This window comes from Capricornis sumatraensis, chromosome 14, assembly GCF_032405125.1.
Source record: "Capricornis sumatraensis isolate serow.1 chromosome 14, serow.2, whole genome shotgun sequence".
In the NCBI taxonomy this organism is placed as follows: Eukaryota; Metazoa; Chordata; class Mammalia; order Artiodactyla; family Bovidae; genus Capricornis; species Capricornis sumatraensis.
Window position 1 is genome coordinate 70,171,380 of NC_091082.1, and position 13,302 is coordinate 70,184,681.

At 48.5% G+C, this 13,302-nt stretch overlaps 1 protein-coding gene across 3 annotated transcripts in view; it reads left to right on the plus strand.

The window, feature by feature from the left end:
* CACNA1E (calcium voltage-gated channel subunit alpha1 E) overlaps positions 1-13,302 on the plus strand; it is a 333,421-nt gene that overhangs the window by 301,847 nt on the left and 18,272 nt on the right. For all 3 annotated transcript variants that reach the window (XM_068985905.1, XM_068985906.1, XM_068985907.1), the window contains 3 exons: positions 2,347-2,438; positions 2,955-3,120; positions 8,194-8,321. In XM_068985905.1, the coding sequence (XP_068842006.1) occupies positions 2,347-2,438; positions 2,955-3,120; positions 8,194-8,321 (386 nt within the window). The remainder of the gene's footprint in view (positions 1-2,346; positions 2,439-2,954; positions 3,121-8,193; positions 8,322-13,302) is intronic.

Sequence of the window (13,302 nt, forward strand, 5' to 3'; positions counted from 1 at the left end):
TCCAGGGATTGAAACCTTGTCTCCTGTATCTCTTGTGTTGGCAGGTGGATTCTTTATCATTGTGCCACCTGGGAAACCCCAATGCCTATAAAAACAAGAGTTAAGCCTATAATTTCATTAAGTGTGCAGATGGGTCTCAGCAAACCTTCTTTCTCTTCCATAGCCTTTCCTTTTGATATAGGAGATTTGGGTTAATGACAAGGACTAAATGAAAAGTTTTAAAAAAAAGGTGAAAAAGTTTAAAGGCCACCTTTGTAATAAATATGCACTTTCAGCTTAACAATAGCTCCTTGACTATTACACACATAACTTTTATAAAATAACAGTGTACCCTCTGGCCAGTTCATGATTGGTAAGGTGTTTGAGAAAATTGTAGAGAGGACAACTAAGGAAGTCTTCAGGAGAGTCATAGGGAGAAAAAACACTAAGTTGTGTGTGTGAAAATCAGGGATAAGTCATGAATTTTATTTTAAGAGGATGAAAAGAAAGACAGAGGAGGCCTGAACATGGGTAAGGATATGTGACAGTTTCCTCCTGGAGTGTCCAGAACTAGGTTTGATTGTTTGGCTGGGATTTTTTTTTCAGTGCTACTATTTGTCTGATTGGGGGCCCTCAGCCTTCTTATCTCCCTTCTTCCCTCCTTCCCCAGTGCCACCTAGCTTGCCACCTCCATTCTCCCTGAGAGAGAAGTAATATTTAGGTTTTGAAAATCAGCAATGAGAACAAATTCCCCAAGCAGGTGTCAGTGGGAGTTATTTGAGCAAAAAAGCAGAGACTGTTCCTCAACTGCACATTCCAAACACTGTTAGGAGGAAAGTGTGTTCCATTTAGCACATATTAGATAAGCTGAAGCATGTTAAATACAGGCTGAAAATTATCTCAAAAGGCTGGAAAAGTGACCTGTAAGCCTTCAGTTGCACAAACATTGCCTTGTGAGAGTCGATCCTGAGATAGATCTGAATCATGACTGGAGAGGACAGTCCATGCATAAGGATGCCCTTCCCATCTAGAGAGGGCTTCCTTGATAGCTAGTTCAGTTGGTAAAGAATCCGCCTGCAGTGCAGGAGACCCCAATTAGATTCCTGGATCAGGAAGATCCTCTGGAGAAGGCATAGGCTACACACTCCAGTATTGGGGTTCCCTTGTGGCTCAGCAGGTAAAGAATCTGCCTACAATCCCTGGGTTGGAAAGATCCCCTGGAGAAGGGAAGGGCTACCCATTCCAGTATTCTGGCCTGGAGAATTTCATGGGCTGGATAGGCCATGGGGTCGCAAAGAGTCAGACACAACTGAGCAACTTTCACATTACTTCACTTTCCATCTAAAGAGATGTGGGATACACCTTGACTCCAGGCAGCACTGTGTCCTAGGAGTTCATCCTTATTCTCTGTGCCCAGAGGTCTTGTGTGTGCCTCTCATTTCCATATGAATTTGCACAATAACCGCATTCTAAGCCCAATAAGCAACAGCAGATTAGAAAACTCACTCTGTAACCAGATTTGCCCAAACCTGTTTTCTTTTCCCAAGTATCCAGTTTTCCAGACTTTCTTCATCTGATGGGCCTGGGTTATAGATGTATCACACTTCCAAGGTGTGACTCTCTGGATGGGAGCACATCCCAGGAAGACAGGGGTGCCCCTCTCTGACTTACACTGCTTGTGAATTTCAGGGCAGCATCTGCCTATTTCTTTTTTATAAAGAATAAACCACATCTTCTGCAAATACATATGCTCTCATCATTACCAGCTGAGACAGGAAGAGAGGTGGGTAACGCGTTCCCTGCACGCCTATCATGGGGTAATCTTGTTGACAGATAGCTTGAATGCCATGGTGAATAGGTATCATAGAAATTAAAAGACCAAATTAGGTGTGGGAGGAACTACATCTAAGCAGAATGATTTCCAGAGATCTTGCCTTCTATGGTCCTTGCAAGCATTCCTCCTCTTTGCTTCCCAGGAGAATATAACTCTTCACACACATCAGGCCAAGAACGTGGGGTCTGCCAGCCTTCCTGGGTTTTGACTTATCTGCTTCAGGGTTAAGCCGTCAGGAGGAGCCGTGTAGGTGAAGCTACCGCCCCTGCCAGTATGTGCTCGGTTGGGTCAGACTCTTTGCAACCCCATGGACTGTAACCTGCCAGGCTCCTCTGTCCATGGGATTTCCCAGGCAAGAATATTGGAGTGGGTTTGCCATTTTTTCCTGCACAGAATGTTCCTGACCCAGGGATCGAACCCACGTCTCTTGCGTCTCCTGCACTGGCAGACGGCTTCTTTACCATGACGCCAATGACCTTGCAGGTCCCACGGCTCACTGATGCTCAGGGCTTTCTGCTGTTTTTCTCATCCAGGTCTTTGGAAACATAAAGTTAGATGAGGAGAGTCACATCAACCGGCACAACAACTTCCGGAGTTTCTTTGGGTCCCTCATGCTGCTCTTCAGGTACCTGGATCCGTCCCTGCGGTGGCTGGAGCGCTCCTGAGAGAGAGAGAGACAGTCACCCACCTTTTCTGCCTGCTCTGCTCCTGTGAGGATAGATGAGGGTGGGATGGTGGCAGGGCCTCCAGAAAACCACCCTGCTGACTTCAGGAAGTTTCCTCCGCATCTTTGACTCAAATGGCAACTTCAGCACCTCCTCTAGGGCTCAAAGAAGGGGAAGCTGAGGACAGAGTCCATTAAAGGCGAAACCATAGAAGGCCAGGTTTACATGGAGTCTTGGAGTCCCACAGCCCTGTCTACCACTGTCAACAGAAGGCAGAGAAGTGTTGTGTGAGGCTGCAGAGCCCCAGCAGCCCTCCCTGGCACTCTCCATCACAGGATGGAGAGCACAGACAGAGGCTAACTGGGCACAAAAGGAACCTAGGGAGGGAAGAAGGGATGCAGGAACCGGGAAGATGGCCAGGGAGAGGATGGGCCGTGCAGACCTGCTACTACTAATCGAGTTGTCTTTGGGTTCAGGAGTGCCACGGGTGAGGCCTGGCAGGAGATAATGCTGTCGTGTCTCGGGGAGAAGGGCTGTGAGCCGGACACCACTGCGCCGTCGGGGCAGAGCGAGAGTGAGCGCTGTGGCACCGACCTGGCCTATGTGTACTTCGTCTCCTTCATCTTCTTCTGCTCCTTCCTGGTGAGCAACGGTGTGCTATCAGCTCAAGAGGGGGTCCAGCCCACCCATCTGATAAATAAATGAGAGGTCTCCTCCTGTGTACATTCAGTCACATGCTCCAGCCCGTGCTGAGAAATAGGTCCTCCTCAAGAGAGCTCTTGGAGGCCAGGGTGCTTGTCGGACACCTGGGTGGGTGGCTTTTGTTGGCTGAGAAACGTCTCTGCTCCTTCTAGGGTAGGACTCCGTGAGGAGAGGTGATGAGGGGAGTGGATGGGGTTCAGCAAACATGGTATTAAATGTCACATTGAATTGGTGGCGACCCAGAGTAAATCTCTCTCTTCTGTATTTCTGGTGTTTTATCTTACAAGCAGGGCTGAGAGTCTCATCTCTCTTTTGGAGACCTTTGGACCCTTTGAGAAAATGTACCGTGCAGCTCTAAGGGGATAGCATTAATCAAGCAGGATGATGACAGTGTACAATGGAATAGATGTGGTTCTTTCGTAGGTTGCTACGTTTGATGGCACTTGGCCAACTTGATAGATGTGAAAGGATATGATTGCTCTAGCATTGGTAAATATTGAGCAATGTATGAAGCACACCCATCTAGGAAATGGTGAGAAGCCCCAGGTGCCTTCTGAATTCTTTTTTTGGGAGAAAGCCTGACTTGGCACAGCAGCTTCCAGAAATCTCTTCCCTGCACCATCAGATAAGTCGTGATAGAATAACGGGCAAGGTGCTACCAGGTCACTCAGAGGGTTAGTGCCGTGTTTCTGGCCACCCTGATGTCAGCTCAGCTCCCCTGCTAATGCCACCAGCTGCACAAAAAAATGTCTCAAACTAAAGCGCTGCCATTTAAAAGTGGCCAGCTTCATGGTTGGGCATCCCAAAGTGACTTGTCTGGTGTCCAGGCGTTTCTACCTCTTTCAGGTGACCCAGAAGGGACTTGGCACACGTCCAGGTGTGAAGTGGCCGAGAGACAGACTAGTAAGGGTGTCAGGCAGGTTGAAGTAGCAGGGGATGAACTAATCGGAGACTTGGGGAGCCCACATTGGTCATGTTGCTTTCTAGCTTTAGCCAAGACACCTTCCCTTTTGTAGCTTCGGTAAAATAGAAAGAAAAAGTGCCTGGTGAGAAAACTGGTACCTGTGCAGTGAACTGATACGTGTGGATGTGCAACGTTTTTTAATGAAAAAGAGAACAAAAACCATTATTTATAAATAGGAAAGTATAATGAAAATAACTGCAAGGAAATTTAGAATGATGATATAAATTAGTTTTTGTTTATTCATTCCTGTATTCAGCTCATTTTTACTGAGTGGCCATTAAAAGGTTCACATTGAGCTAGGCACTGGGGTGAAGCCATTCAGTCCCTCTGTCACCTAGAATTGAAAGGAGACAGTCATCCAGGAGTATTAGTGCCCATCATGGGGGGAGGGGAACACAGAGAAAGCCATGCAGACATCTCCATTTTATCTTCCATCATTTAAGTGTTTAATAATAAATATTTTAAAAGAAACCAAAGATATAACTGGAAAATTAATGAGAGACTATAAAGTACTTTTAGAAATTTGAGTTAGAGGCTACTGCATAATTCACTTTAATGTTATTTTTAAAGAGGCTATATTCAGTATGAGATGATAGGCTTGCAAATCTCAGCCCTACACTGACTCCATGACCTTGGGCAAGTCACACAGCTTCCTCAAGACAAACCAACCACTCTGGAAAGATTTACCAATGCGCTGGCATGTACCCGGCTATGTGCTTGGGGCTAAAGAATACAAATGTGTATAGGAAGTGCTTGTGTCCTTGAAGGGCTGATGGTAATTAAACCTGCCTCACAAAAGGTTAGAAGAAGCATTCAAGCGTATGATAGGTGTGACTGTATACACCGTGCTATAAAAGACTGTGCAAACGTAAGGCAATAATAATACAAATAGATAGTTTTTGCTAACATTAATAATAGAATCTGGAAAGGAGTGTAAAGAAAATGTGTGGATATAGTCGGCCCTATCTGCGGGTTCCACCTCCATGAGTTCAACCAACCTCAGACTGAAAATGTTTAAAAAAAAAAAAATCCAGAAAGTTCCAAAATCCAAAAGTTGAATTTGCCACATACCAGCAAATATCCATTACATTTACATTGTGTTAGGAATCATAAGCAATTTAGAGATGATTTAAAGTGTTACAGAAGGCTGTGCACAGGTTATGTGCAAATACTACACCTTGTGTTGTTTTTTTTTTTTTCTTTTTTGGCCACACTGTGCATGGCTTGTGGAATCTCAGTTCTGGACCAGGGATCAAACCCGGGCCCCACACTGAAAGCATCAAGTCCTAACCACTGGACCACAAGGGAATTCCTGTACTTTACCATCTCACATAAGGGACTTGAGCATGTACAGATTTTGGTATCCGGGAAGGTCCTGGAACTAATTCTCAGCAGATGCCAAGGGATAATGGTGCTGTGTACTCAGTCACTCAGTCATATTCAACTCTTTTACAACCCCATGGACTATAGCCCACCAGGCTCCTCTGTCCATGGAATTTTCCAGGCAAGAATACTGGAGTTGCCATTTCCTCCTCCAAGGGGATCTTCCTGACCCAGAGATAGAACCTGTGTCTCCTCCATTTCCTGCATTGGCAGGTGGATTCTTTGCCACTGATCCACCTGGGAAGCCAGTTGTATATGGAAAACCCTCTATAACCTGGACAGTGATTAAATAAATTTCACTGTGGCTCCAGTCACAGTGACAGAAAGAAAAGTCCATGTTAGGATTAGATTCAGCTGCTTGAAACGGAACTCCTCAAATAACAGTGGTTTTACCAGGGTGGGATGTTGTTTATTTTCCTGGCATGTCAGTGAAGCCTGGAGGAAGGCAGTGCAGGCTGGTTATGGTGACTTCACAGAGTGTCTGGTACCCCAGACTCTTTTCCTGTTTCTCCTTCCTCACCTCCACCGAGTGTCCCTCAGCTTTGTGGTAAGAAGACAACTAGATTCCAGAGATCCACTTCCATTCTAGGCAGTGGAATGGAGAAGGAGGGGAGGGAGGAGACCGGTTATTAGGATACAACCAGCCATCTCTGTATTGCAGAGGAGACTCCCAGCAGGCCCTGGCTGCAGACTTTCTCTTGATCCTGAGTATCCTGTCTGCATATCCTATCTGCTGGGCACTTTCACCCACCCAGCTGCTTCACCTGGGAATCAGCAGCAGAGGCTCCATTTGCTCACCCCCCCACAGGCAATTCATTTCTGTCAGGCAAGATTCTTTCCCTTGCAAGTGACAGAAAGTCCAGCTGCATCCGACATGAATAGAAAGGGATTTTATCGGCTTATATAAATGAAGAGTTGAGCAGGACAGGCTTAAGCGAGCTTGCTCTGGGGCTCAGATGACATCATCCCCAGGACCAGGTTTCCTTCTCTGTTGATGGATCTCTTCCCCAGGCTTCTCCACACAAGCTCTTTCCGCCAACAACCCCAGCCCGTGGTTCCAAGATGGCAACAGGAGCAGCAGCTCTAGACCTCAATCCTGACACAGTCAAGGCCAGTAAGGGAAAACAAGTCCTCTTGCTCAGAAGATTCAATGCCATTTTCTTGGCCTTAATTGGATCACCAGCACTGTAGCCCAGGGGACAGGATTCAATGGCTGGTTGAGGCCTGGGTCATGGTAGTGCCCCACTAAACTGTATTAACTGAGACTAGGCAAGGGGTGTGTCCCTGGGCAAGTGGAAGTAGTGCTGGGCGCTGCTGTTCGCTGTGGCCAAGGCCTGTTGAGTCCACCTCCCTGGTCTCTGTATCCAGGCTGCTGTCCTGCCACTGGCCTGGCTCAGGAGCACCTCACAACTCTCTGCCTGGACTGCCGGCCACCGTCCACCCTGCTACCAATGCTGTCTGAATGCACATAGCTCTTCTCTTTCTCCTAGTTCAGCCTCTTTAGTGGTTCCTGTTGCCTCCTGCATAATCTAGACGAGAGCCCAGCGAGCCGTGGACCACAGGCTAAATCCAGTTTGCCAGCTGTTTTTGTATGGCCCGTGAGCTAGCAATGATTTTTGCCTTGTTCAGTAGTTCAGAAAAAACTTAAAAGATGAATGATAAATCCTGACATGAAAATTATATGAAATTCAAACCCATACACTTTCTGTACCTGTTGTGCATGTTTCTTTCATGGCTCTCAAAACAGTCTATAGGAACTTCCCTTGGGGTCCAGTGGTTAAGAATCTGCCTTCAGTGCAGGGCATGTGGGTTTGATCCCTGGTTGGGGAACTGAAACCCTGCATGCTACAGGACAACTAAGCCCACTTGCTATAACTAGAGAGAAGCTGGAGTGTGGCAACAAAGAGAGCCTGCATGCTGCAACTAAGACTCCATGCAGCCAGATATATATATAAATATGTATTTAAAATCTGTAACATTTGTATGTTTCCAGTAGTCTCTGCGGAATACTAAATGTCTTTAAGAATATTCAAGTAACAGCATCTAGTGAACACCTGCTGTGCTTTAAGGAATGTGCTAGTCATGGAAATATATCTCAGACCCGAACTTTCTTACCTCCCACTCCTGGCACCTGGAGCTCTGTCTGGAACACAGTAGGTGCACAATAAATGTTGCTGAACAAATAAGCAGGAGAGCAGGGTCTCGGAAGCACTTGAGAGCCGTGAACAGCTTCAGGTTGTTGCTCAGTAAGCCCTGCATCCGCTGGAAGGCCTCCCACCAGGTCTCTGATAGGCAGCTGTGGTGAGCGCGCGTAGGGACGGGAGACTGGAAGAGGGGCTTGGAGCTGGGCCTTGACTTCCTCTGGCCTTTGAGAATGTGTTGCTACTGCTGCTCCCTCTGCTGCTGCAGTAAGAAAGAAACTGAATAGATAGCAGAAGCGACTGAGGCGTGCTTCGCAAATACAAAGCGGCATAGCAAAGTGGAGTCCGCACTTGCACAGTGCGGTGTGTGGCTCAGCTGTGAAAATGCGCTGCCTCCAGCAGGATCAGCAGGGCTATGCTTAGGAACTTTCAGCCTTACAAACCTGTGAATTCTTTCCTTGCCTCCCAGTTTTGTTTTTCTGCTCTGGGTCTCCCCTAACTCCCCTTCTCCCTCTCGCCCTCCAGATGCTCAACCTATTCGTGGCTGTCATCATGGACAACTTTGAGTACCTGACTCGGGACTCATCCATCCTGGGGCCTCACCACCTGGACGAGTTTGTCCGTGTCTGGGCAGAGTATGACAGAGCAGCATGGTGTGTAGGCCTCTTGGCCACCCCCTCTGGGGCCCCTATCAAGGGCCTCTGGGGTTCTCAAGGAGGAGGGTGGGATGGGAGCCACCCCATTCTTGCCTGTTGCAGAAGGAGAGGAGAGTCCTCCTGGCTGTGGGCCGGGGAAGAGGCCAGATCCTCAGATTGGCTCTGGGATCAAACACACTATGGACCACTTAGCTTCTGCGTTTTCCTTTCCCTGTTCTTTCCTTCTGTAACAGGCATTTTCCTCTGACAATCTCAATACACAGTCTGCAACTCAGAGTGTTTGAGTTCAATCCCCAGAGGAGCTTCCAGAATGGTTAGTGGACTCCTCTGAGTCACAGGGGGGGTTGACAAGGGTTCTCTGGGTCAGCTGGACATCTGGCCACCTTAGTCCTTTCTCTCTCTCATCCCTCTCAAAAGTACAGTTTCATATAACTCTGAAATTATATAGACAACCAAGCAAGTTCTTCTTTGAAATGATGGTTTAAACACATGTGGGTTTTTATTGCATGGAACTGAGTTAAATGGCAGGAATTTGCAGAGATGACCTCCCCGGATCTTTTTCACTTTCCAAGCGAAATTGTGCCTTCTGGACTTTAAAGCAGAGGCTGGAAAACTATAACCCATAGGCTCAATGTGGCTCACTTTATCTGGAAATAAAGTATTATTGGAGCACAGCTATGCCCATTTATCTATTATTTATGGCTATTTTTGCATATTGTGATAAAGCCAGTATTACCCTCAAATTTTAAAAAATATATTTATTATCTGACCCTTTACTGGAAAAGTTTGCAAATCCCTGCTTCAAGTTCAAAGGCAACCTTTTTAGTCCTCACAGTGGAAGGCAAAGTGAGAGTGCTGTGAGCACTCATTCCATGGGCCCTTTGTCCCAACTTATTTTAGTTTCAGGATCTTATCTCACCAATCTATCCGTTCTGGCCCTACTCTGAAAATACTATAAGAAATGCCATCCTTCATAGGAGCAGACCACGTTGCTTCCACCTGGAACCATGTCATAGTCTGAGACTCTTCCCCAAACCTATCCTCCTGTGAGCCTGTTGCACTTGGGTCACTTCTTTAGGTTGGAAGAACACATAGGAATTCCTCATCCCCTCAATAATTATTAACACTTTAGAGCACAGAGTTCTCTGAATCTGTTATTGTTATAGTAACTGAGCAATGGTGTTTACTTTCTGGGCCTACTTTCTAGTGGGATAGGATGATTAGAATGCCATGGGCAGTGTGTTACAGGCAAAGGGAGCCAGGCCTGCATCGTGTCAGCTGTGTGGCCTTGGACAAGTCACTCAACCACTCTGAGCTCCCATATATGTTGTAATGATTAATAGTGGTAATGATCCTCCCTCTGTGAAGGCTGGTTGTGAGGATTATATTAAATCATGTATGTAACTTTTGTTATCATTAATAAGCATATGGGAAAGGAAGTAGAAAGTATGTAACATTGGTGTCTGTAAAGCTGGATGGCCACAGGATCAGGACACCAAGAAGGGACCTCTAGCCCTCACCTGAAAGAGAAGAAACTATTTGCCAGCAAAGGTGTTCTTTGCTTACCTAGCCTCACTCAGGTGAGAGCCCTTGGCTCTCAAAAACCTCAACTTCCTGTGGTTCCACATTATTTGGGGACCCAAGTCCCTTGTGCATTAAACATGCTGCTCCCCAGTTCTTCCATCTGCTGGGAAGACCAGTTCCATGAGGACTAATCGTGAGATTCAGACACACGAGCTGTGAAAGACCAAGGGAAACCTTTTGCATCTGCTTTGAAATTCCCAGCATGACTTGTCCTGGTTAGTTTCACTGGCCTTCTCTAGGAGATGAGAGGGAAACTAACCAAGGTGAAGAGGGCCAGTGTCTTCAAAAAGGAGATAGACAGGTTGCAAAGTACATCAGCCTATAGACAACAGAACCAATTCACCCACGCCTCAACCACCATAAGGAACCAAAGAACTCATGGTGAAATGAACCTCCTCTCAAGAGTCAAGAGACTTGGAAGTACTGCTGAGCTATTTGGAAGAAGAGAAAGAATCAACAGCAAACTCAAGAAAAGATTAGGAAGAGCAGAGCTGGGGCAAAGTTGTCATCTTGACATGGCTGGTGAGGACTGGATGCTTGGAGGTGGAGGTGTGTGCTTATGGTTTGCGGTGGAAACCTGGATCTAAACCGGGGTGTGTCCAGACCCACAGGTCTCTGGCCGTTGCTGACTGGTTCTGACCCCTCACGGAGCAAATGCTTTAGCCTCTGAAAATGAATCAACTGTCGATTCTCTTCTTTCCACAGGAAGCCAGAAGTCTCTAGCAGGCTCTGTGAAAGGGGGTTGATGTGACAGGCCCCAGTGGTCCTGGAATTCTGACTGGATCTGACCAGGCTGTCTGCAGGTGGGGTGGCCGGGGCAGGACTGGAGGGAGAGCCCTGTGGCTCCCTCGCAGGCTGCCTTTTGGGCACACATCCCGGCAAGCTCCTACCACATTGAGAAGCGTTTGCCCAAGCGGAACTCGGGGGAAAATCTGCCACAAAGAGAAGCAAAGTCCTTCGCAGGTTCCCTCCTGCCAACTGTGCACCTTGCTAATTAGCCTAATGGGAAATTTCTCTCTCGCAGTCCGGAGAAAGATGCTGACTTCCCACCACCTGACACGCGGGTCTGAGTAGCTGCCTGTAAGCAGTGTCTGTGCAAAGCAAAGGGCTCTGCAGTCCTCTTCACAGCAGCCTGGCATCTGCTCCTGATGGAGGTCGGAGGCATTTGTGAACTGGTGGACTTGGTATTTAGAGGGCTAGCTGGAGCCAAACTCCATTTGCCGCAGCTGGCCAGGTACAGGCCAGACACGTCGTGGGGTGCTCATGGTCACTAGGCATTGATTTCCTTGGAAAATCAGAGGCAGTGTAGTTTGCAGAGTGATGGTTCGTACCGTTTGCAAGGTGCTGGCTCTCTGATGCTAACCGTCCTCTGTCTCTCCTGGTCTGGCTTTGCCGGGGCCCAGGAAAGAAGCCACTCGTCCCCTTCCGGCCGGCCCTTTCATGGCTAGGCTGTCGTGTCTCTCCTCCCCTTCTCTGAGTGTCCTATTAACCCACCTGTGCTTCCTTTACAGCGGCAGGATTCCGTATAAGGATATGTACAAATTAGTGCGGGTGATCTCGCCGCCTCTGGGCCTGGGAGAGAACTGCCCCTACAGGGTGGCTTGCAAGGTTTGCCTCCGGTCCCCAGCCGTGACCGTGACCATGACCGTGGCCGGCAGCGGGGTGCAGCCTCCAACCCCCACCTCTCCGTTTTGCTCCACCACCACTACGCCACATGAGGGAACCTTCATGTTGCTTTCCTTTGAGTTTAAAGAGGTCCAAACCCTTCCAGAACCAGCAGCTGTTACACAAGGAAGAAGGGCATCTTGGGGGGTGGGGGAGGGACGTGGATAAAAAAAAGAGCTGAGGACTTAATAACAGAGGCTGCTTTGACCTCTGTTTTCTTCGCACGCACACACTCATTCGTGCGTGTGGAACACACACACATTCTCCTCTCTCTCTTTCTCATTCCGCCTTATTCTGTGGATTTAGAGGAACCTAAATTAAGAGGAACCTGTCCCTCCTCCAGAGAAGGCAGAAATCTTTTTAATTCAGCAAGGAGTTCTGGTTTCTTTCCCTTAGAGATAGAGCACCTCCTTCTCACACGTGAGTGGCATCCTCCCATAGAGAAGGTAGAAAAGTGTGATTCTAACCACACTTACTCCTGCCCTATTCTGGACAGTTTGGTCCCAAGCAATTATTTTGGGTCGGTTAGCCAAAAAGTTTGCTCGGATTTTTTTCCATAAGGTCTAACAGAAAACCCTGAACAAAACATTTGGCCAACCCAATGAAAGCTAGGACAGAAAGGTGAGAAACAATTAAAAAAAAAAAAAAAAACTGAGGGCAGGAGGTGAGGATATGTAAAGAAGGTGAAGAGGATACAGTCCATGGGGCGTGGGAGAATTTCATAGCTCAGAGGGTCTGGGAAAATCTCCGTAGAGCACGGAGAGCTCCAGAGCAGAGTTCTTGCCTGAGGGTCCTGCTGTGTATCTTTGAGGGGTCTGTTGTGACTGCACAGTCACTGCTTGTTTGTGAAACCAGGAACATGATTCAGGGGCACACAGAGGACTTCCCTCTCCAGCTAACACAGTGGCTCCACCCAGCCCGGGGCCAAGGCCAAGCCCCCTGAGAAAAGGAAGCCTTTCCTGGCGTGCCAGGAGGGATGCGCAGGCTCCCTGGGGCGCAGCGCATTGCAACAGCTAGGAGAAGACTTAGGCCCAGAAAGATGCCAGCCTGGGCGATGGGGGAGGAGCTGGCCAGGGACGGCGGCAAGTGATTCCTATGCTTGGGCAGGCCGAACAGCTGCCTCTGCAGAGACTCTTTAAACTCCACCCTGGTGAACCCATCGCGGCCGCATGTGGGAGAGCCCGGGAGGGCAGCATGGCATGCGAGATGCTCCTCCTCCCCCTGGTTTTGTTCCTTCTGGCCCCAGCATGCCGCCGCTCCGGGGCATGCCGCCACACGAAGAGCACTCTTACCCACAGAGCCAGGTGGAAGCAACGGGCCAACTGAGCGCCAGCCGCGGCCCACCACTTTCAGCGCCAGCCGCCGCCTCCTGCAGCGCTCACACCGCAGAGCGGGATACACGATGCCCCCGCCTACGGGTTCAGAGCAGGAGAAGGGCCTGACTTCCAGGCCAGGGAGAGGGGGCCAGAAACCCCTAACCCAGGGCTGGAGCACCGTCTATCTGGTTTATACCGCTCGCACACAGCCCTGGGAAGTGAAGACCAGCTTTATGTTGTAGGGGGCATGGCTGGTGTGAACAGGGAGATGGGGTGACGCTCCTCCCGGAGGGGAACACCAGTCCCTAGGACAGCGCACGGAGGGACCTAAGGTTGCCGCCACGTTCCCGGGTCTGTGTGGGGCGTGATATAAATCCGCACCAGGATGGATCACGTGTATGATTTGCCTTGAT